The sequence below is a fragment of the Rhipicephalus microplus genome, chromosome 2 (assembly GCF_043290135.1).
Source record: "Rhipicephalus microplus isolate Deutch F79 chromosome 2, USDA_Rmic, whole genome shotgun sequence".
Classification (NCBI taxonomy): domain Eukaryota; kingdom Metazoa; phylum Arthropoda; class Arachnida; order Ixodida; family Ixodidae; genus Rhipicephalus; species Rhipicephalus microplus.
The window spans coordinates 11,362,430-11,387,959 of record NC_134701.1 but is presented as its reverse complement, the minus strand read 5'-3'; the positions used below and the strand labels follow the sequence as shown (position 1 = coordinate 11,387,959).

The following is a 25,530-nucleotide window of genomic DNA, read 5'->3' as shown; positions in this document are numbered from 1 at the left end:
AAACGAATTGGTTGTTGAATACTATGTTTCATGGCCTCATAATTAGGTTTCTATTGACAAAAAACAAGAAAACATAGCTTTAACAGCCAAAGATGATGGTGCCCCTAAGTCTTAGATAAAACACTATATAGAGCCTTCCATGCGCTCTGTGTTGGAATAACTGAGTGCTCTGCGTCCTGCTTTGTTAGCACGACGGTGAAGTGACCATTCCTGAGGCTTCGGAGGTCCGCATTCTAGGTCTTGATATTCACCAGTCCGGCAGTGGAGTGCACTGACTTCGAAAAGTCAGACAGAGTTCCACAAAAACACTTCATCTGATTCGCCGCATCGCATCGAAAGCAGCTGGAGCTCGTACACATGTAGCTCGACAGCTCGTCCGCACAGTTCTGCAGCCAAGAATTTTATACCAGGCGCAATTTCAACGGTTAACTTTGGCCCAGTTGGCACAGTTGGAGACAATTAATCATGATGCTATGCGCACAATAACAGAGTTACCTCGCATCACTCCCATACCAACTTTACAGGAGCACGCCCAGCTTAACACAAGTGCAGAGCTGGTTACACAAAGAGAAAAAGCTCGTGAAATCAAAAGGCAACTTGTACCGGTTGTTGCTGCGTTGCATGCTCACTTTCAACGTGGCTCTCGCATTTACAACCAGTCTGATTCTATGCCTCCATGGAAATTCACCACCATCAGATCTAATAAAACAAAAATGTTACGGCGCTCTGATACATCATCTACAATTAGCAAACGCTCCATCATCGAGGCCCCATGCGCTAATACCTGCAAACTATATGCAGATGCTGCTATCTTTCAAGACGGTGGAAGGACATCATTCCTGAGTACTACGCATACTTTTGTCAGAAGCCACCAGCGTTATCTATCTACGGAAGCCACTCCTCTTGTGATGGAGCTTCAAGCCATCCACGACGCAATCCAGGATGCTACCTTTAGGCTGCCCAGAATTAAGCAGATTGGCGTATACAATGATTTCTCAGGAGCATTAAAGAGCACACAAGGCGATGGAGATCTGGCAAGCGATTCATAAGCTGAACCATAATACGGCTACTTGCGTAAAAGTTCATTGAATTCAAGGCCATGTTGCGAACCCACACAACATTGCTGCTGACCAGCAGGCGCACTGCCCTCCAGACACAGGCATTCCAGCCATTCCCCTTCCACCTCGGCCCCTAAACTTATTCCATACCCGTAAAAATGTTCTCCGGCAGAATACACGTGCTCTCATTCCACCGTGTGTTTGCTCTTTCCCCCCTCACCTTACTTGCGCGGAGGAAGTTGTGCTTAGGAGGATTCGGGCTGGGGTAGTCCTTGCACCGACCGTTATGTCGTCATAGAACTGGGCATATTTACGAGTTGGTGATACGTGTCCGTATTGTCCAACTCCTGCGATGCAACCAGATACATACCACCTTTTATGGAGATGTAAAGGGTTTCAGCCAGACCGCTCCCATCACCTCGTTCGAGCCGGCCTTCGCTACAGCGACACATCCAGTTACAACTGCTGGATACATGAGAACAGATTCCACAAGACACTACTTCACTTCATACACAACACTGGCCTAACAGCACACATTTAACACAAAACTATTATGCCTTAAATACAAGTCTTTGCCAGAATAAAAAAAGAAAAAAAGTGCTCTGTTGTTTCCAGTTGCTATTCGGACGCCTGGCCGTGAGATGAGCCTCGAACAAACCCGTGCGGCTTCCGGTCGTCTTCTCGCCCTTCATGATGTTACTTCATGTCCTCTTACTGCTCACTCGTTTTTAGTAGAATACATTGAAGTTCTGTAAATCATTGCGTTATGCGAATTCTACTGATAACTCCCCTCTGGCATTTCTAGTACTGATGCCATAATCTCCCAATGCCTGGTGTACAGCCTGTTTTTTCCGCACCTTGGCATTCAAGTCGCTGCATCTTACAATAGCTGCATCTCAGCGGTGCTTACCTACGGAGTGGGGCCTCTCTGTGGTGGTCTAGTGACTAAGGTACTCGACTGCTGACTCGCAGGTCGCGGGATCAAAACCCGGCTGCGGCGGCTGCATTTCCGATGGAGGCGGAAATGTTAAAGGCCCGTGTGCTCAGATTTGGGTTCACGATAAAGAACCCCAGGTGGTCGAAATTTCCGGAGCCCTCCACTACGGTGTCTCTCATAATCGTATGGTGGTTTTGGGACGTTAAACCCCACATATCAATCAACCTGCGGAGCAGAAACATGTAGTATTACAAACAGGGTTCAACTTAGGTTGAGCATGACGCAGTGAGCAACGGAACAAAAGTTTTTCTACACTTTCGACTGATCTCTTGTGCTTGATTTCTTTCCTGACACTAAACTTGCGTGTAATTAACGACACGTAATGAATCATTTTGTATGTACTTGTGACTCTATTCGGCAGAATTCACGGTAATAGGCTTTTTCAATAATTAGTGACATCCAAGTTACTACTTCCTTGTAAAAATGTTTGACCGCCATCTTCTTGTTATGAAGGCGATCAAGAAGATCACTGTAAACCGGCAGGAAGAAAAAGGTCGGAGATACCACATGTTTTGGGAAGCCACGTTAAGCGAAGCATGCGGGGAGGGGTGGTGACCATGGTGTAATTATTCTTATCGAGAAACGTGTGAAGAAATCATGCAAATGTTGCCCCCACAATCATATGCTGAAACAGTCACAGGTGTTTATATAGCCAGTTCTTTACAGTTGCGCAACAATGAAGACAAGAACATGACTATTACCAACACCAGAAGCGATAAGCTGACATGAAACACTGGTGCTCGCGAGGATTGTAGTCTTGGGCATAACTGCACAAATTGATTTCGGTGCATGCATGACATCTAACTAATATTGACGTTAGCACTACATGACGGCTGTATCATATGAGTACATATGTAATATTTAAAAACTGGGATATCCAGCACTGCAACAACAACTTACTCACAATGCTGGGGTTTGATTCCTGCTGGGACCCTGAAATTTATTCTCAAAATTCGTCTGCTCAACGCTGCCGACATTATTTTTTCTGAACGCTCACACGGTAAATTACCGATGTGTGTTCTCAGCGTTCCTGGGTAGATACAAAGTGTAAATCACGTTCGGCAAACACGTGCATACCAGTGGTACAAACTCGCTTGTGGGCGCGTGTCCCTATCTGGATAAAAGTGCTTGAAGGCGTACGTGACGGATTTGGGCATTATTCATGTCTTGACCAGCACGTTATATCCATCAAACCGTCTTATAATATTATTATATTATGTGGGGATTAACATTCTAAAACCACCATATGATTATGGGAGGCGCCGTAGAAAAGTGCTCCCGAAATTTCGATCATCTGAGGTTTTTTTAACGTGGACCCAAATCTTAGCACACGGGCTTAGAGCATTTTCGCCTCCATCGAAAATGCAGCCGTCGCAGCGGGGATCTCATCCCGCGATCTCGGGGTCAGCAGCCGAGTGCCTTAGCCACTAGAGCACTCTGGTGGCAATGATGTTTCATGCAGAGAATTTTCCCTTTTTCTGGGAATTTTCGCGTGCCATATTTAGCCAAAGGGAAAGTAAGGAATCTCGGTGACATTGCAGGAAATTTCAGGGACGAATAAATTATGCTATAACGACCGATTATTGGTGGGTACAGAGCGTCATAATCTGCTGTAGTCGCTTCTGGCACATGCACCACGCAAGAATAGCCCTTAAGATTTGTTTCTGATATTTACGTGTAGTGATTTCCAGCTCACTATTTTTGATGAACTTGAAGCCCACAATGTGCAGCCTACTAACAGTATATGAATTAATAAAGTCGTGCTTTCGTTGTGCTCCAGTGGAGGGGCCAGTCATGATTTCAAAAGTCGCCCGTACGTCAAACACGTCTTATGTGTGTGCATGGATGGGGGTGGAAAATAGTACTATTGGGCAGCGGAATATGCTGAGAATTTCGTCGACATTTTCAGGGGAATGGAATGGAATGAAAAAACTATTTATTTTCAGGGTAAATATTTATTTATTTTATTATACATGAAATAGCAAATTTTCATATCTCTGAATGGGAATCCTTCTGCGTAGTACAGGTCATAACTGCGTGGCGGGGCGCGTCAGACCACCTAAGCCTCCCATACTAATTTTTGGTTCACGCCAAGTTAAGGAGGTGATCACCAGAGAACCCAGACGAAAAACGAATAGATAGATAGATAGATAGATAGATAGATAGATAGATAGATAGATAGATAGATAGATAGATAGATAGATAGATAGATAGATAGATAGATAGATAGATAGATAGATAGATAGATAGATAGATAGATAGATAGATAGATAGATAGATACGAAAAGTGCTTTCAGTACACAAAGGAACTTTTTTTCAAGTTGGCGAATCCGACGTGCAGTGAGAATCGATTACATGTGAAGCACAAAGAGGAAGGTTATGTCAGTTTAACATCAGCACAACGTTACGAAGTGGCCGTAAATCATGTCATAGATGACTTCCACGTCAAGATTATTATGTCTGGACGTGTAACTTACCTTTGTCGTCTATTCACGTCTCGTGATAATAACCTTAGTATATGAGGAACTAGCGAAACGGCCGCGAGCGCCCTACGAGCGTAGCGTGTCGTCAAGTTTTACATGACGCATATCTTATGATTATTATGACATTTACCTTCGTCGTCTATTCACGTCACATTGTACAAAATTTAATACATGTGGAGCTAGAGAAATGGCCGCGAGCGCGCTGTGAACGTAGCATGTAGTCATGTTTTGCATTACACACATATTACACACATATTATTATCATGCTTGGACGTGTCACTTACCTTCGTTGTCTATGGAAGTCGCGTGATACCAAGCTCAGTATAAATTGTAACAGAATGGAAAGGTTGGCTAGTTGGTAATTCATAATTGTTCAGCGAATTGAGAGCGCCGGAGGAACACACACACACGAAGCAAACACGAGGCACACAGCACGAGCGTATATATATATATATATATATATATATATATATATATATATATATATATATATATATATATATATATATATATATATATACACACACACTGATTCGCAAACTGAGAGCGTGGGAGGAACACACGTTATTCGTTCGAAGGTCGTAGGTTCGATTTCTGCTCACGGCAAGTTATTTTTTCACCCACTTTTCTTTGTTCTTATATACATTACATTGGTTTTAATATCTTCCCCTATACAATCTATGGCATTATTATCTGTTAGATCTCATTAATATTGTGTCAAAACACGGAAAAACGAGCCCTTAGGTATACACTTCTTTCCCTTATTCATTAACGAGGGTCGCGTAATGGCAGACTTGGTGCCGTTAGGTTCTATACGACGGACTATTGGTCAGCTGCCCACTCGTAATAAGTTCACATGCTACGTGACGCCACACAGGCTCATAGAAGGATGGTCTACACTCGCCGCCGTGGCCACAGATGGCGCTGACTGACACTCCCACGTTTAAATTCCCATATATACATAACAAAGTGGCTGGAGGGATAGCCGCCGTGATAGCTCAGTGGCTAGAGCATTGAACGCGTTATTCGAAGGTCGTAGGTTCAATTGCTGCTCACGGCAAGTTATTTCCTGCTCACGGCGTCGCAAAAACGTGGTTTTTAAACCACGCTACAGATTTTTGACATGGCTCGCCTTTACGCGCCCGCTCCGCCAGATTTTCGCCAACCCGTCAGTGCGCTCGGATATCGCAAAGAAAAGGCTTGGTGCACGTGATCAACGCCCCGGCGAGTCTTACACTTCTTACATTCAAGATGTTCTCGCCCTTTGCCGCCGCATCGACAACCACATGGCGGAAAACGACCGTGTGCGCTACCTGCTCAAAGGCATTGCGACTGTCGCTTTTAATGCGCTTGTGGTGCAGAATCCCCAGACCGTAGCCGACGTTGTAGCTACCTGTCAACGCCTCGAGGAGCTTCAAACCACTCGGGTGCAACCTGATATGCCTGATCTCAGCTCGAGTCATGACACAACAGAGCTGCGTGCATTGATCCGCTCTATCATTCGCGAGGAACTTCATGCACAGGCTTCACCTCGACACCTTGATATTCGAACCACGCCACCTGCTACAAGTTTACGCGACGTCGTGAGGGAGCAACTGGCCTTGATCACAGGCACATCACTTCCGATCTCACATCCCGTGCCCATGCCAAGTTATGCTCAGGTTGCTGCTAGGACACCTGCACCCCAGCAAAGCCCAATGCAGCTACCAACGCCCGATGTGCATGGTTCGCTCAACTCGCTCGCACCGCGACCATCTTCCTAGCCTTACAACACCTGGCGCACTACACGACCGACTTGCTTTTATTGCGGCATCAGTGGTCATATTTCAAGGTGTTGCCGACGCCGTCAACAAGACGAAAGACGAAGCTACGATGACTATGAATGGGACGACTTCTACCCCACTGGACCACCCTATCGCCGACTGTATCAGAACAGCACACGCCGGTCGCCGTCTCCGCAGAACTTTGCCTCAGTTGGCAGTTCCCGTTTCTCACGTCGAAACTCACCTTCACCGATGCGGCGTTCCTCCTCTCCCCTTCGACCTTCTACTTCGATTCCCGACCGCCAACTGGAAAACTAAACAGTGCAGCTTCGGGAGGGAAAGCTGCATCTTTCGAACTGCGTCAGACTCCTCCGGACCGCCCATCAAATGCTTTATTGGTGTATGTTGAAGGTATACAGACAGAGGCACTATTAGACACAGGCGCATCACTTTCCGTTATTCGTGCAGACTTTTGTGCCCGCTTGATAAAAAGCTAGGACGCCATACGATGGCCCTCCCCTTCGTTGCTCAGATGGAGTCCCTATTCAGCCTTCAAGTGTTTGTACAGTTCGTGTTTTCATAGATGGCATCCTTCACCACATTCAGTTTCTTGTACTTCTTTTGTGTACTTACACAGTCATTTTAGGATGGGACTTCCTTTCTTCGGCAGCAGCTATCGTGTCGTCAGCGAGTAATTCATATGTCAGCTACTAAGAGTTCATCTGATGTCAATCCACTCAGCTTCCGTTTCGTTGCTGCCGCGGATTGTTTCATTTCGCCAGGAGATGAACGAATTCTCACGATCGCTTCGGATACTATAGTTAACGGTGACGTGTTCCTTGCTCCATCAGTTCTGTCCAAACCTGCGGGGCTTACCATTGCACTTGGCCTTGTGCGGTTTAATGACGGTAAGGCATTGGTCACCGCCTTGAACCCAACTTCTTCGTTAGTTATGCTGCCCCAGGGCACTGTTGTGAGCTGCTTCGCTGACAACGAGCCTTTTTCGCTGGTTCCTCTTCCCGAAGAATCACCGCCTTTGTCTGCTACAACCGATATCAAGGCAACCACTGCTGCTTTAAATGCTACCATAAGCCCTCACCTCACTGCTGAGCAAAAGAGAGCTCTTAGACCTTCTCCAAAAGCACAGCTTTTCGTTCGACGTACACTCCAAAGTTTTGGGCCGCACCTCTGTTGCAGAGCACAGCATCGAAACCGAAGGCAGCTCCATTGTGTGCCACCGCCCATACCGTCTGTCTTCGGCGGAACGGCGAATTATTCAGGAAAACGTCGCTGACATGCTCAAACGTAATATTATTCGACTTTCATCCAGCTCTTGGTCGTCTCCTGTGGTGTTGGTCCGGAAAAAGGATGGCTCTGTCCGCTTTTGTGTTGATTACAGAGCGCTCAATAAGATAACGAAAAAAGATGTATATCCGTTGCCACGCATAGATGATGCCCTGGACTTCCTACAAGGCGCAGAATATTTCTCCAGCCTTGACCTTCGATCCGGGTATTGGCAAATGCCTATGGGCGAAGCAGACAAGGAGAAAACAACGTTTGCAACACCTGACGGGCTTTACGAGTTCAACACCATGCCTTTTAGCTTATGCAACACTCCAGCAACATTCGAGCGCATGATAGATACTGCCTTACGTGGTCTCAAGTAGAAAACCTGCTTATGCTATTTGGACGACATCATAATTTATTCTTCTACTTTTCCTCAGCACCTTAAGCGTTTCGACTGAGTTCTTACGTGCATTTCGAACGCTGGGCTTCAGCTCAATACAAACAAGTGCCACTGCGCCAGCAGGAGCATCAAAGTATTGGGTCTCCTTGTCAGCAAAGCTGGCGTTTGACCCAACCCCGACAAGGTTGCTGCCGTAATTAATTTTCCACGTCCCGGCAATGAAGAACAGTTGGGAAGTTTCGTGGGCCTGGCGTCTTACTTCCACCGCTTTATCAGTCACTTTGCTGCGATTGCGGGGCCGTTACACAAGCTTCTGACTTCAGGAACGGCCCTCAATTGGACTGACGAGTGCGAATGTGCTTTCCAAGCCCTTAAACGTGCTTTGACATCAGACCCCGTCCTCCGTCACTTCGATGAGAGTGCACCCACTTTCCTTCACACAGATGCCAGCGGCCACTGAATCGGTGCCGTCCTCCTCCATCGCAACGACACTTCACGTGAGCGAGCAGTTCGTATGCCAGCCGCGCACTAACACCTGCGGAGCAGAACTACTCGATAACAGAGCAGGATTGTCTTGCTGTCGTTTCGGCTATCCAGAAGTTTCGACCTTATCTGTACGGACGCCACTTCACTGTGATTACCGACCACCATGCCCTATGCTGGTTGTCCTCGCTGAAGAATTTGTCTGCGTGACTCGGTCGCTGGATAATCCGTTTGCAAGAGTACACTTTTGACGTTGTGTACAGGTCTGGCAAACAGCATCAGGATGCCGACGCTCTCTCTCGCTGCCCTCTGCCACTTTCATCTCCAACCACGCGTCCTCGATGCCCCTCAAGTGATCAAGCGGCTTCCTCTGCACTGACGTTATCACCCATGGCAGCTGCTAGGTCACTATCTTTAAACAGCAGCGCTCAGTTTGCCGCGTGCCAACGTGACGACCTATACTGTAACCGTATCATCGGGTACTTGAATGACTCGCCTTCTCCACCTAATGCCAGACTACGTCGTCAGCTACGGGAGTTCAAGCTAGACATCAATGTCCTGCAGCGCTATACTTAAAACCCGGATGGGCATCGGTGGGTGCCAGTACTTCCCCGTTCACTGCGAAAACAAGTTCTCGAAGCACTCCACGACGACCCATCAGCTGGACACTTGGGATTTCAGAAGACCTACAACCGCGTTAGGAGCTGTTTCTTCTGGCCTGGCCTTTCTACCTTTGTGGCTAATTATATCGCTTCTTGTGCACTTTGTCAACGCCGCAAACGACCAATTTCTGCTGCTGTTGGACTACTACAACCCATTCAATGTCCCGATACACCTTTTGTCGTTGTCGGAATAGACCTCGTCGGACCATTTCCTGTAACGCCAGCGGGCCACCGCTGGATCGTCACAGCCGTCGACCACCTCACACGATACGCGAAGACCGCTCCTCTACGCACTAGCTCCGCCTCAGACGTTGCCGGCTTCTTTTTAGAAGTCATTGTGTTACGTCATGGTGCACCTCGCACGTTGTTGAGTGACCGCGGCAAGGCCTTCATGCCGACAATTCTGGACGAAATTCTACAAACTTGTGGCACAGTTCATAAGACCACATCCGCTTACCACCCGCAGACAAATTGCCTGGCAGAATGATTCCACCGGACTCTAATCGACATGATATCCATGTACCTCGGACCGAACCACGATAACTGGGACAAAATCTTGCCGTTCGTAACGTTTGCACACAACACCGCTGTTCAACGAACCACCGGGTATTCACCTTTCTTCCTCGTCTGTGGTCGTGCACCGACATTCACTATTGAAGCCTCTTTCTTCGGTGTAACGAAAAAAAAACGTCCATGACTACGCCAGAAAATTTCGCCTCCAGGCTCGCTGACGCACGGCAACGTGCTCAACTCAACACTTAGGCCAGTCAACTAGACCGCAAGCAGCGCTATGACAGCTTTCGTCGAGACGTCACCTTCCGTCCTGGAGATGAACTACTACTTTGGACGCCTGTTCGTACACCCGGATTGTGTGAAATGTTTCAGTCACGCTTTCTCGGACCTTACATTGTTAGTGAACGAACATCTCCCATCAATTACCTTGTCACTCCCATCGAGGGTTCCTCGGACCGTCGTTACCGTGCATTCGAGATAGTTCACCTTTCACGCCTTCAACCCTTTGTCCGCCATACCTTTCCCGCCTAAGTCTCGGCCGGGCCGGGCGCTCAAGTGCGCGGGGAAAATAAGTGTGAGCATCATTACTCGTTCCATCTTTTCATCTGTACATACTCATCATCACCACTCCAGTTTAGGTTGTGGGGCACATACTCGAGGCAATAAAGAAAAGTCTTGAGGGTACTGGACGCCGTCTTACAATATATATATCTATATTGTATAAGAGGGACAATTAATCAGCTGCCCGCTCATAATAAGTTCACGTGCTACGTGACGCCAAACATGCGAATAACAGTGTTTTCACACTAGTTGTTTGGCTTATAGATGGCGCTGACTGTCACTCCTACATCTAAATTCACATATAAACCCCAAAAAGTGGATGGAGGGACGGCCGCTGTGATAGCTCAGTGGTTAGAGCATCGAACGCGTTATTCGAAGGTCGTAGGTTCGATTCCTGCTCACAGCTGGTAATTTTTTCATCCACTTTTCTTTCTTCTTTCTTCTTATTTACATTCCATTGGTTCTAATAACTTCCCCTGTACATTCCTTGGCATTACGGTCTGTTATATCTCATTAATATTGTGTTAAAACACGGAAATACGAACCCTTAGGTATACACTTCTCTCCCTTATTTCATTGAACGAGGGTCTCGTACTGGCAGACTTGCTGTGTTTAGGTTGTATAAGAGGGACAATTAATCAGCTGCCCGCTCATAATGAGTTCACGTGCTAATTGACGCCAAACATGCGAATAAGAGTGTTTTCACACTCGTTGTTTGGCCTGTAGATGGCGCTGACTGTCACTCATACTTCTAAATTCACATATAAACCCCAAAAAGTGGATGGAGGGACGGCCGCTGTGATAGCTCAGTGGTTAGAGCATCGAACGCGTTATTCGAAGGTCGTAGGTTCGATTCCTGCTCACAGCTGGTAATTTTTTCATCCACTTTTTTTCTTCCTTCTTCTTATTTACATTCCATTGGTTCTAATAACTTCCCCTGTACATTCCTTGGCATTACGGTCTGTTATATCTCATTAATATTGTGTTAAAACACGGAAATACGAGCCCTTAGGTATACACTTCTCTCCCTTATTTCTATTTATTTTTTATTTATTTATACAATACTGCAGGCCTAGGGCGGCCCAAGCAGGAGTGGTTTGTTTGTATATCAATGATGAAAACCAATTTTAAACAAAAAAAAGAAATTCAAATTGAGAGCAAGAAGAAATAAGCAATTAACAATCGAAGAAAACACCAGAGAACAGGAGAGGACTAATCAGTGCATATTTCAGACATATGGCACATAAGAAGGTAAAAACCAAAACAGAAAAAAAGAAAAAAAACGAAGCAAGGCAGCAATGATCATAACAGTAGAGTAGCACAGATTTTACACAACTAGATATGGGAAACCAATCACAGGATAAAGGCACCGTTACAAGTTTATTCTCCGAGCTGGTTAAACAACTGAAGAACATTATTTGATAAGAAGGTTTCAGATGGTAAGGCATTCCAATCACTTATGGTGCGTGGGAAAAAGGAATGTTTGAATTTGTTTGTGCGTGCAAAAATCGAGTTAAATTTAAAAGGGTGAAAGTTCCTGGTGGGTCTATGGGGCAAAAGGTTTAGATAAGGAGTGGGGTCGAGTGCAAGTTTACGGTTCCAAAGCTGATAAAGAAATTTTAGTCTTGTTATTTTACGGCGGCTCTGTAAGGCCATGATGTTGTTTGTTTGCATTAAAGAGGTAGGCGAGTCATGTCGGCGGTAACGATTATATATGAACCGTACAGCCAGCCTCTGAATTTGTTCAAGTTTGTTAATGTCTTTTTTAGTGAACGGGTCCCAAACGATACACGCGTATTCAAGACGAGGCCTGATTAGCGTGTTATATGCAAGAAGTTTAACATGGGAGGGGGATTTTTTTAGTTTGTGACGTAAGAGGCCGAGCTTACGCCGAGTTGATGCACAGATTTTGTCGATATGCATTGACCAGGTTAGATTATTTGTAAATGTTAAGCCGAGATATTTAAAGCTATTGGTTTGAGAAATTTCGACTCCCTTTACAGAGTAATTGAACATAAGAGGACATTTTTTATTAGTTATGCGCATGTACACCGTTTTAGTTTGGTTAAGCTTCATTCCCCAAATGTCGCACCAATTAGATATTAAATTTAGGCTGTCGTTGAGGGTAATTTGGTCATTAGTTGATTCAACAGCTCTGTACAGAAGACAGTCGTCCGCAAATAAACGAATAGCAACGCTTTCGTGCACACAAGAGGTTATGTCGTTTATATATACCAGAAATAATAAAGGCCCCAGGACACTTCCTGAGGCACTCCGGAATTAACTGATCCAAGATCTGAAACGTGACCACCGACATCAACAAATTGTTTTCTATGTTCAAGGTATGAGGCAATCCACTTTATTGGAAGATGTGGGACAATAAGTGCATTAAGTTTATAGAGAAGACCTGAATGCGAAACCCTGTCGAATGCTTTGCTTAGATCTAGGAATACTGCGTCAACTTGGCCGGACTTGTCGAGAACTGAAGAAAAGGTATGCACAATAGAAACGAGTTGAGTGGTAGTAGATAGGCCCTTACGGAAACCATGCTGGAAGGGTGTTAAAATATTGCGGGAATTTAAAAAGTCGACCAGATAGTTGGAAATAATATGCTCCATGAGTTTGCTGCATGAATTGAGAAGCGAAATAGGGCGATAGTTAGTAACGATGGCTCGATCGCCAGATTTAAAAACAGGAACTGTACGTGCAATACGCCACTTGGCGGGGACAACACCTTCAGAAAAGGAAAGACGGAATATAACAACTAGAAATTTAGCTATGGATTCGGCATACCGATAGAGAAACATGTTTGGAATCTTATCAGGGCCTACCGAGGATTTCAATTTAAGATTAAGTAACATTGCAACTATTCCTTCATAACTGATAAAGTCAGAGTTTAGCCCGGTTGCATTACGTATCTCTCCAATATCATTACAAGGCACTGAATCAGAATAAACGGATTGAAAGAAACATTTAATTTCATTCGCAATCAGCTGTTTATCGGTTATAGTTTGATTTCCTATTATTATGCTATTAATGTCATCACGCCCTCTCGCATTCATGTGGCGCCAGAATTTTGAAGGATTAGTTTTAATAAAATCAGGCAAGGTGGTGGAATAGAAAAATTGCTTACTCGCACGAATTTTATCCACTAGTGTTTGGCGCAGGGTTCTGGATAACGAATTGTTTACCTTACGTTTTTTCAACCTTTCGATCTTGCGTACTAAATAAATGACATCGCGATTGATCCATGGGTTTGCGCGGCGCACCTTCTTCGTTTTTACGGGAATAAAGTTATCGATGCAGAAATGGCAAATTGTTTGGAACTTGTCCCATAGTAAGTTAACATCGTTATCGGCGAAGTTGTCGAGTTCAAAATCTAAATAATCAAGAACACTTTCGTCGTTAGACCTACTGAAGTCTTTTACAGTTTTTTTGTCGGAATCATGCCGTAGTCGTCCACCCAGTTGACACGTAAAAATTACAATTTTATGATCAGACAAACCGTCTACCACTGCAACATCTGTTTCAGACAAGGTGGCACTGTAAAACACAAGGTCAAGAATTGAAGAAGAATTTCCTTGTACTCGCGTAGGAATGTTTACGGCTTGGTTAAGATTGCATGCAAGCATAATGTCGAAAACCAAGTGGTCATCGGAAGAGGGGAAAGATAAAGAGGGCCAGATAATATTTGGAAGGTTGAAATCTCCGGCAATAATAATGTTACTTTTAGAGAATCTGATTATATGATCATATAGTTTAGTCAAGAAGGAGGAATCAGCACAAGGCGCCCTGTAAACCGCAATTAAAATAAATGACTTGCCATTACAGCTTATACGCAGGCATAAACTTTCATGGCCGTCAATCTGATCTAACGGATCAGCACTTACGTTACACCTAAGAACAACAGCAACACCTCCGCCGTGCGAAGGCCTGTCCCGCCTATGAATGTGGTGGGAAGGGGGAACAATATCAGAATCGGGTATTCCATCATAAAGCCAAGTCTCCGATATTACGGTCACGTCAGGATCATGGGTTAGCAGGACAGATTCGAGTTCACTAGCTTTATTTACAATGCTTCTTGCATTGATGTTCAAAAGACAAAAATTATTCGGGGGGATGGCAGTAGATTGTCATGTACTGACTTCGGGACGAACAGTGGAATAAATTTTGACACGCGCGTTTTTCACATCATCCCAAATGTACACGTCATTGTCAATGTGAAGCTTATCGTTGAGAAGGTACACATTTTTGCCGCTGTCTTTATCTGGTTTGGCACTTTCCCGCAGCAACTTCCTTTTTCGGAGCGTTTGCCGAGAGTAGTCGTTTTCTATGAATATCTTGGTGCCTTTCAATTTCTTTGCGTTTTTGAGGATATTCATTTTTTTGTTAAAGTCTTGCAAGTACAAAATTACTGGACGACTTACACCCTCTGGACGACTTACACCCTCTGGACGATTTACACCTTTTTTTCCAAGTCTGTGAATTCTGCCAGTTGAGGTACATTTCACACCCAACTTTTTATCAAATACTTCGCTGATTACTCGAGTATGAAGATCAGCGTCGGATTCATTCTCTACTTCAGATATGCCAAACACCATAAGGTTTGAACGCCGACTGCGATCTTCAAGATCAACAAGCTTTTCAGAGTGTTGGGTAACAGATGAACGTAGAAGCGTTAGCGTGTCATCCAAGGCAACATTGTTTGAGGGTATAGACTTCATGCTCTGAAGAGACTTGGCTATTTCGGCGACATGAGAGTTAAGTGCGGCTATAGCTTCGTTTGATGCAAGCAACTGTGCATTCAATTCAGATATCGAGTTAAAGATTTTTTCCTGTCCTTCTAGAATGAGCTTTAAAGTATCAGCTATATATATATATATATATATATATATATATATATATATATATATATATATATATATATATATATATATATATATATATATATATATATATATATCCGTAGGGAAGAAGACGCACGTCCGAAGTGATTTTATTGACGTTTCGGCCGCGGGTCCGACCTTCATCAGCACGGTAGTCCATTTATGGACTTCCTGATGAAGGCCGGACCCGCGGCCGAAACGTCGATAAAATCACTTCGTACGTGCGTCTTCTTCGCTACGGATAATCTTACCGCAGCATCACTTTTGTTTTTGGTATATATATATATATATATATATATATATATATATATATATATATATATATATATATAATGAGATATAACAGACAGTAATGCCAAGGAATGTGCAGGGGAAGTTATTAACATTAATGGAATGTAAATAAGAAGAAAGAAAAGTGGATGAAAAAATTACCAACTGTAAGCAGGAATCGAACCTACGACCTTCGAATTACGCGTTCGATGCTCTAACCACTGAGCTATTACAGCGGCACTCCCTCCATCCACTTTTTTGGGTTTATCTGTGAATTTTAGAAGTAGGAGCGACAGTCAGCGCCATCTATAAGCCAAACAACGAGTGTGAAAACACTCTTATGCGCATGTTTGGCGTCACGTAGCACGTGAACTTATTATGAGCGGGCAGCTGATTAATTGTCCCTCTTATACAACCTAAACACACCAAGTCTGCCAGTACGAGACCCTCGTTCAATGAAATGTAGGTTCGATTCCTGCTTACAGTTGGTAATTTTTTCATCCACTTTTCTTTCTTCTTATTTACATTCCATTAATGTTAATAACTTCCCCTGTACATTCCTTGGCATTACTGTCTGTTATATCTCATTATTATTGTGTTAAAAACACGGAAAACGAGCCCTTAGGTATACACTTCTTTCCCTTATATATATTGTGATGTTTGTTGGTGAGGTTCGTCGCGCCGCAGAGCGTGTGACGCGTTGCGGATGGAGGAGACGGTATCTGACGTTAACAAACCACACTACAATTGTATTTGACAGCATACACACACGTAATACATAAAGCGGCAGCGTACACTACTAGTCAATTGTCTCACGTGGCGGTGCTTGGGGACCAGGAGGCTGTGGGCTGGTTGAGTCCCTAAGATGACGTAATCTTCGTCGGGTAGATGTCCGGTGTGGCAACGACGTAGCAGCAGCAGGGGTTAAGGGCCGAGTGAACGAACCGTCGCTCGGTAGCCGGTAGCCAGACAGGGCTCGTCCGCGCCAGGCCAGGACCTTGCGACGCTCGTCTCGACGGCGGTGGACAATCTGGAACCTCGCGCGTAGGTGCGGGTTCTCCGAGAGCAGCAGGCCGCGTCCCAGGTCTTGCCAGGCGAGGACCGTGAGGCGCTCGCTGTTCCGAAGACAGGCGCCCTGTGTATGCGAACCTCGCGCGTAGATGCGGGTTCTCCAACAACCTGCCGCCCGTTCTGCCGGCGTTCCAAAAAAAAAAAAACTGTCTCGCCTGCGCGCGCCCTTCTTAATCTTCTCTGCAGCCCGAGCTCCTTCGTTTTTCTCGCCTTCCAGCGATCGGCCACTCCGTCGTCTGCTCTCGCTTTCCCTGCTTCGTCACATATATATATATATATATATATATATATATATATATATATATATATATATATATATATATATATATATATATATATATATATATATATATATATATATATATATATATATGTGTGTGTGTGTGTGTGTGTGTGTGTGTGTGTGTGTGTAACGTAAGAAGGTAGTGATGGTTAGGAGTTAGAAGTAGAAGCCGAAAAAAAAGAAGTGGGAATGGAATCTGTTTTTCTGGTATTTTTTTCGATATTGAAAAAAAAAACTTACTGACTTAAGTCATCGATTCTTGGCCGCTCCTCCTGAGTGGGTACGAGCCATGGCTGTGGAATCATCATCATCATCATAAACATGGCGTATGAGCCAGGCGACATCTCCCGCATCTAGCGTCACACGAGTCGACAGGATGGAGACCTGCCTGCCCCTTCATCAGTCGCTCATCGTCTACGCAGTTCTCCGCATGACACCCTGAGCATAAATGGACTACCGTGCAAGCGCCTAGCATTACGCATCGACCAGCATCATGTCAGAAGCATCTACTCACCTTTCCATCCCCAAGTACACCAGAGCAGTGGACGATGGACCCGTACAAGACTGGTTCAACCTGTTCGAGCTCCACGTTACCGCTGCATCTTGGTAGGAACGGGAGATGATCACCAACTTCACTGACTGCATCTCAGGTGAGGCATTCAAACTTTACCTCACCCACATCTTCGAGAACGACGAGTCTTGGTAAAAGATCAAAGAAGAAATGATCACCTGTTTCAAAGAATACGACGAAGATCTGTTCATACGTCATCAGCGGAAGGCTTTTCAACTCACCCATCACAGTTGCGCGAAGTCTTCGCGCAGTAAGCCTATTTTCCAAACGAGACCTCAGAGAAAATATACCACCATTGCACCATCATATGACTCTTCCGAAAAACCGTCACGCATTCGGACACCGACTGCTAACTTGCACGTCACAACAGACAAGGTAAAGCCTCCGTATACCGAAAGTAATTTAGACCCTTTCGCCAAAAGACTAAACCTAGAGCCGGCTTCCCAAGAGCAATGAAATCGGCATTTTCAACGTGTTCACTGCACCACAACACTTAAGATGTTACTGAACCACCCGAATCGCATGATGCTTCGTGCCACACACAAGGCCCAGATGGTTTCGAACGTGTGACGGCATTTACTCGTGACGAGTTCATGAATCCTCACAGTACCAGCCCACACCATGATGTTCAAGACCAGATTCTTTAAAAAGACGTTCTCAGCTCGATTACGCAGTAAAAAGAAAAACAAACGTCATCAGAAGCACCTTAAGCCATGTCTGCTGTGCTCTCATCTTCAGTTGAGAACACACATGTGAGTCGAAGCACTACAGCAGTTTCGAATCCATCAAAGCCGGCGCATTGTGAATTTACAGAAACATTTACAATGAATAATGACACACAACCATCTGGCAAGCTTTCTCGTCACTGTGCCACACTGTTTTTTTCTCAAGAAAAGCCCTGCAGTACAGTATCGACGACTGACTATCTACTGGCCACATCACCATGCAAATAAAAGCATGTTCCTGAGAGATGCCCATCTGAACAACTTTCGCAACAAAACGAGCAAATTCAACAAAGGCAACTCCACGAACCCCAGGAACTACAACGGTTACTCGAACAAGAACAACGATCAAGTGAAACCTCCTCACGAGTACAAGGTAATAAGAGACAACGGCAATTAAAGAAGCAAAGACAAAGTCAATGCCTAAGCCATCATCGCAGACAGCAACGTCGACCAAATTTTCTGCACCAGTTCTCAAGGCCGTGTCTACGATCCAACAAACTGAAAGAACGCCACAGAAAATTACGAAAAAGGCATGAAGCTACCATGTATACAACGGAGAAAAAAGTACTTCATCCCACCAGCCTTGGCTCTCACGCACGTCGACTAGAAGCAAAGCGTCTGTTGCCACGACGGCGCTGGATCCGACGCCAAAACATCCGTCAATCCAATGCTACGCAGATTTCAAGCCTTGTTGGTTCCTCACAAGACCTCAAGTCGTGTCATCATCAGTGAAGATGTGCAGGGCGGGTTTATGCCATCCAGGACGCAACAGCCAGCCTAGTCCACCCGAGTTCTCTTAGATATGGCCGGACTGCTTCCATCTGCTCCTGTTACATAAGAAGGTAGTGATGGTTAGGAGTTTGAAGTTGAAGCCGAGAAGGAAGAAGTGAGAATGAAATAAACATGGCGTATGAGCCAGGCCACGTCTCCCGCATCTAGCGCGCGCGCGCGTGCGTGTGTGTGTGTGTGTGTGTGTGTGTGTGTGTGCGTGTGTGTGTGTGTGCATGTGTGACGCTAGATGCGGGAGACGTGGCCTGGCTCATACGCCATGTGTATTCCATTCTCACACACACAAAAGCTGAGCATAAACCACACACACACACACACACACACACACACACACACACACACATATATATATATATATATATATATATATATATATATATATATATATATATATATATATATCTATATATATATATATATATGTGTGTGTGTGTGTGTGTGTGTGTGTGTTTTATGCTCAGCTTGTGTACTGTGCAAGTTGTTCTTGAATGGCGATGTTGAGATCAACAGGATGCAGGGGTAATTTTCTGGGAAATTCTAGCACCACTTCGGGTTTTCCTTCATCGTTATCAGGGGTGGTCTTGGGCACCAACGACAGTGAGTCGGCATCCTAAAGCAGTGAACCTCCAGTTTCGGTCATGTTTTCTAAACTACTTGCTGGGCAAAACAAGATGACCCTGGATATTGCTAAACTTCGTTTTTCTGATAGCCTGCGTTTTTAGGCAGTCGAGTCGCGTCTTTCTGCTCTCAAGTCATCAAATTTCGTGCCTGGTGTACCTAAAGAGATACTAGATAGATTCCAGAGTACCATAAAGTTTCTTAGTGACAAGGTCTACCAGCTGACGGCTCATAATGACGGCATGAAAAGCAGGATGCGCCGCAATTATTTGTTACTACATATAATTGCGGAAACTCCAAATGATGATAATGCCATTATGGTCAACACTCAAAATTTTTCACGGATACACCTCACATAGATTATTATTATTATTATTCAAATCACCTCACAGGCTCCTACATCGGTATGAGGGGGGTACATAAGTAGAGGTCACAATAAGTGGAGCATGTGAACTTTATACAATGATCATTGACGTAGTAGAGAACAATGAAAAAAGAGAAAGAAAAAATAGAAACAAAATGCCCTTATACATTAGGTAAATAATACATCAATTAGAAAGTATTGCCGTTACCTCAGCCCTAAAATTGGTTGCATTTCGAATGGTAATGATGTGCTCCAGAAGACCATTCCAATGAATAATAGATTGTGGCAAGGCGGATGTATTAAATGCGATGGTTCTACCTGAAATGCATTGGTAACCTAATGGGTTATTCAAACTACGTGTGGTGCGGAAAGGTTTCAGGAGAGGCAGCGATGATTAATGGACACTATAGACGATTTTATGAAGTAAGCTAATTAATGCAATTAGTCCGCGTGATTGCAAGGTAGCAAAAAAAAGTCATGATTTAATTAAGATTTCCCACTAATCGAACGATGCCACAGGATTGGCAGACAATTTACAGATTGCACGTGGCCAATTATATTAAAACTCATAGATTTTCACGAGAAAATTCCTATTCTATAAATTGCGTCTGAGCTGAAAGGTTCTGGTTCCCACATACAAGTTTTCTCATACATGTTCGTGCTGCCAGAAGAAATCTATGGGAAGCAACTAAATTCCACCGCACTCATAGCTCCTCTGCGCGCACAGTGTATGATCATGTGTTTATTGACGATGTGCGCTACAGCTGGGATCCGCATTCTGCCACAATTGTGACGTTTCACAATAAGGGCACAAGGCGTCTACTTCCGCTGCTGATTTTCAGTCAATGACGTCCCGATGACTTCCCTGATAACAGTCGCATTTTAATCAATTCTAGGCGTTTAGTTAATATATTCCCCGGCTTCTTGTCATTAGCTTTGTCTTTCCTCTCCCATATCAATGGATTTGCTGAAACGTGGTTTCAGGGGACATATCTGATGCCGAAGTGTCACTGCCAAGTTTTAATGTTACAAGAACTGATCCACCTGAGGGCAGAGGTGGATGGGTTGCTTTATACTTGCACTCTGATATGAAGCTTACCGTACTCAATGTTTCGTTGCAAGCTGAGTCAGTTTGGCGTGAAGTGTATTTTGAATCGCTTACTCTTGATGTGGGCGTCTTCTACCACCCACCCAATCACATCGTAGACCATTTGATTTTCCTGAATGCATTTATTCTAAACATCCCACCACGTGCACCAGATATATTATGCATAGATCATTTTAACGTCCCAGATATACAATGGCCTTCTCTGTCATCGGCAAATCATGACTCTCAAGTGAACAAAGAAGCATTGCCCTTTTCATTGATTTCTAGTCTAAAAGAAGTAGTCAGAGATGAAGTGTTATTGCTTTAGCGCAGTTCAGTTTGAGCGTGAATAAATGTACAGTCAAGAAGGAAAAAAAACAGACGGCAGTGTGAGCGTTAACTTCCACCTCTTGTTTACTGCACATTATATGGTTAATTTCACGTGACACCGCACACATGGAAAAACCGTAAACGTGTGGCGCCGCACACGTTACCAAGGAAACCTAGTTTTGATCCTATTTCAAATTAACAATCCTATATTGACGCTTCACAGCAGATGCCCCAGAAAATTGAGCTCTTTTTCAGATAAGGCAACAAACGGCGTACTCCCACACAGCTTCCCACGACAGCTGGAAAACACTCAGCAAACTCAGTTAGCTGTCGTCTACATGTCCCTGCTGTCGTGTGGCGTGGTTTACTTAGGACAGGGTGGTAGGTGTGTTGATGACCACTTGCACGGTACTCCTACAATGTAACAAACAAGATTTATTTTGGTGGTTTGCTGCCTATATGCATGGTAATAAGACACGTGCATGTATTTCATTCTTCGACCAGTGTGCATCTTGGGCCACAGTCGTGACCAATTGGCGCAGTAAATTCTTGAGGCGAACGCTATCGCAAAATGTGCGAAGTTGTGTGTGAGTACGTTGTCTCTGGCCTTATCTCAAAAAAGGCTCAATTTTCTGGAGCGCGTGCTGTGAAGCATTGATACAAAATGGTTAATTTTAAATCAGATCACAACTAGGTTTCCTTGATAGTGTGCTGTGCAACACGTTCATGTGTGTGGCGTCACGTAGAATGAGCTATATAATGTGTTGTAAGGGTTGTAAGGGTACTCTAATGTGTTTTCATTTGTATATATATATATATATATATATATATATATATATATATATATATATATATATATATATATATATATATATACATTGAGGAAAGTAGTGTTTTCTTAAGGGCTCGTTTTTCTGTGTTCTACACAATATTAATGATATCTAACAGACAATAATGCCAAGGAAAGTGTAGGGGAAGATATTAGACCAAATTGTAATGTAAATATGAAGAAAGAAGAGTGGGTGAATAGATAACTTGTCGTGGGCAGGATCCGAACCTGCGACCTTGGAAAGACGCGTTCGATGCTCTACCACTGAGCTACCACGACAGCTGTCCCCCAGCCACTTTATTGGGTTTATATGTGAATTCAACGCGGGAGTGTCAGTCAGGGCCACCAGTAGCCATGGCGGCGAGTGTGGCACACTCTTTTGAGCTTGTTTGGCGTCACGTAGCACGTGAACTAATTAGGAGTGGGCAGCTGACCAATAGTCACTCGTATACAACCTGAGGGCACTAAGTCTGCCAGTACAAGACCCTCGTTTATGAATTACGGAGAGAAGTAACATAACATAATTTTATTTTCCTTAAAGACCCCTCGAGGGGGTATTACATAAGGGGTGGGTTAACATATAAATTTTTTTTTGTTGCCACAAATTTTTATCACGAAAAGTGGACACATAATCGATCAAAAAATGATGAGGAGCATTCAGTAGTGACGACTTCATGGGGAAGGTCATTCCAGTCTTTTGCTGTCCGAACAAAGAAGGACATAGAAAAGGTGGTCGTCTTAATCCTCGGCCGGGCAACTTGAAGCAAATGACACGTGCGGTGAGATATGCGGGCCGGTGGGGCGATGTAGGGATGACGAAGGGTGCTGTAAAAAAACTTATGAAAAAGGCTGAGACTAGAGATGTGGCGGCGAATGTCAAGGTTTAAGATAGCCGATTCTTTTTTGAGTGATGTTACACTTGTATTGTAGGAATACGAAGAATGAATGAACCTGATGGCACGGTTTTGAACTGCCTCGAGTGAGTCGATCAGATAGGCTTGGTGTGGGCTCCAGACTGCGGATGCGTATTCTAATTTGGATCGGATGAGGGACTTGTAGGCCTGTAGCTTGACAGTTTTAGGTGCATGCCGGAGGTGACGTTTCAGGAAACCCAGAGATTTGTTCGCTGATGATATAATGTTAGTAATATGCGTGCACCAGTTTAGATCATTACATATGGTGACACCGAGATACTTGTATGACTGCACGTGTTCGAGGGTAACGCTAGCAATTACATAAGGGAACAGAAGGGGGTTGTGGCGGCGGTGAAATGAAACGATCTTGCATTTGTTGGGATTAAGTTTCATGAGCCACAGGTCACACCATTCTTGCACGTGGTTTAGGTCATCTTGGACAGCGGCTTGATCAGTGGGGTTGGTAATTGGTTGATATATTACGCAGTCGTCGGCGAACAAACGGATACAAGAGGAGACACATGAAGCTAGGTCGTTTATGTAAATCAGGAAGAGAAGGGGCCCGAGTACGGAGCCTTGGGGGACACCTGACGCTACTGGAACGGGACTAGAGTGTACTTCATCGATGGAGACAAACTGCGAGCGGTTAGTTAGAAATTCCTCAATCCAATTTACTATGTCATGATGTATATTTAAAGATCTAAGTTTCATTAAGAGCCGCTTATGGGGTACCGTATCGAACGCTTTCGAGAAATCTAATTTCGAGAACGCTTTCGAGAAGTGTTTTCTTAAGGGCTCGTTTTTCTGTGTTCTACACAATAATAATGATATCTAACGCACAATAATGCCAAGGAAAGTATAGGGGAAGATATTAGACCAAACTGTAATGTAAATATCAAGAAAGAAAAATTATCTTCTCCGTCCATTCACGTCACGTACTACCAAACTTCATATATGTGAAGCTAGCGAAACGGCTGCGAGCGCATCATGAGCCTGGTATGGTGCCATGCTCTTACATGACACGTATGTCACGATTATCATGTTTGCACCAGTCATATACCATCGTCATTCATTGACGTCACGTAACCTAAAATAGGTATATGTGAAGCTAGTGAAACGACCGCAACCGTACTATGACCGTGGCAAGTAGTCATGTTTCACATGAAATGCATGTCATGGTTATCATGTTTGGACGTTTCATTTACCTTCGTCGTCCGTTCGCGTCACGTAACACCAAAGTTGGTATATGTGAAGCTATAGCGAAACAGCCGCGATTGCATCATGAGCGTGGTATGCAGTAATGTTTTTACTTTACACGCATACCATGATTCCATGTCTGCACCAGTCATACACCTTCATCATCCATTCACGTCACGTAATAACCGATTTCGCATATGTGAAGCTAGCAAAATGACCACGTGTGCAGCGTAGCGAGTAGTGATGACCTACATGACAAGCATGCCATGATTTCCACGTTAGGGTCTGTCTATTGTGTTCGCCATACAGTCATATCATACCATACCAGTTTTGCAGTATGCCATATCAACGAAACCACCGCAAGGGCAGCAAGACCATGAAATTTAAATCATGACAGTCAAGGCATACATGTCAAGATTTTCAGGTTACGAATAGTAACTTATGCTCGTCATACAGTCATGTTACGCCATGCCGATTCCAGTATATATATGATTATCGAAACGGCCCGAGGAGATAAGAGTCATAGATAGATAGATAGATAGATAGATAGATAGATAGATAGATAGATAGATAGATAGATAGAAAGATAGATAGATAGATAGATAGATAGATAGATAGATAGATAGATAGATAGAAACGGTGCAGTACGCCTTTGGTTGAGTATTGAGTGTCGTGAATTTATACGGCAATATCATTCTAATAGCATGAAGATTGGCTCTTGTTGTAAACGGTATCCTCATCGTGCAGTATGAGATAGTGATTTTGTGGCTTTATTTTCGCAGCTGGTGTGGGCCGAGACCCGGTACGTCGGCTGTGGCTACACTTTCTATACTCTGCACGAGGACAAGAACGCTAAGAAGTACCAGACTACTCAAGTTTGCAACTATGGACCAAGGTACGCATTACGCAGATGACGCGTACTTACCTAAAAAAATTCGGTAGACACAAAATGTTATAATTCACACCACTTTATGTGTGAATACAAACCTCAAAGGTTTTCACAAAATATTACTAGCCATAAAATCATCACCGGCTCACCTTCATTACACGTTTGGCAGTGTGCTACATACTGAAACAGGCGTTTCCAGGCTGTTACATTGGCATACGTGAAATGGCCGACTTGCCGCGTTCACGGAGAGAGTCTTTGCACCATGACAAGGCACACGACCAAAAAAAGTTAGTAGTCGAATAGAACCGATGAGTGAAGCTTCTTGGTGTAACTAGCAAGGACGACGATACAGCATGATAGCCAGAACAAGAAGTGGCATCGGTTTATTCAGTCACTGATTATATAGGTGCACGATAGCGCGCCGTGAGTATCTGCGCTTGTCCGATGCGCAGTCGTGATGCAATAGCCTTGTCGGATACATCCTTTCCGTTAACAACAAA

The 25,530-nt window shown here is 44.2% G+C and overlaps 1 protein-coding gene across 1 annotated transcript in view; it reads left to right on the top strand.

The window, feature by feature from the left end:
* The window catches only part of LOC119169949 (CRISP/Allergen/PR-1-like), a 378,447-nt gene extending 353,302 nt beyond the window's left edge, over positions 1 to 25,145 (top strand). Inside the window, exon 5 of the mRNA XM_075882862.1 lies at positions 24,924 to 25,145. Within this exon, the coding sequence (XP_075738977.1) occupies positions 24,924 to 25,055 (132 nt within the window). The 3' untranslated portion in view covers positions 25,056 to 25,145. The remainder of the gene's footprint in view (positions 1 to 24,923) is intronic.
* The last annotated feature ends 385 nt before the right edge of the window (positions 25,146 to 25,530 follow it).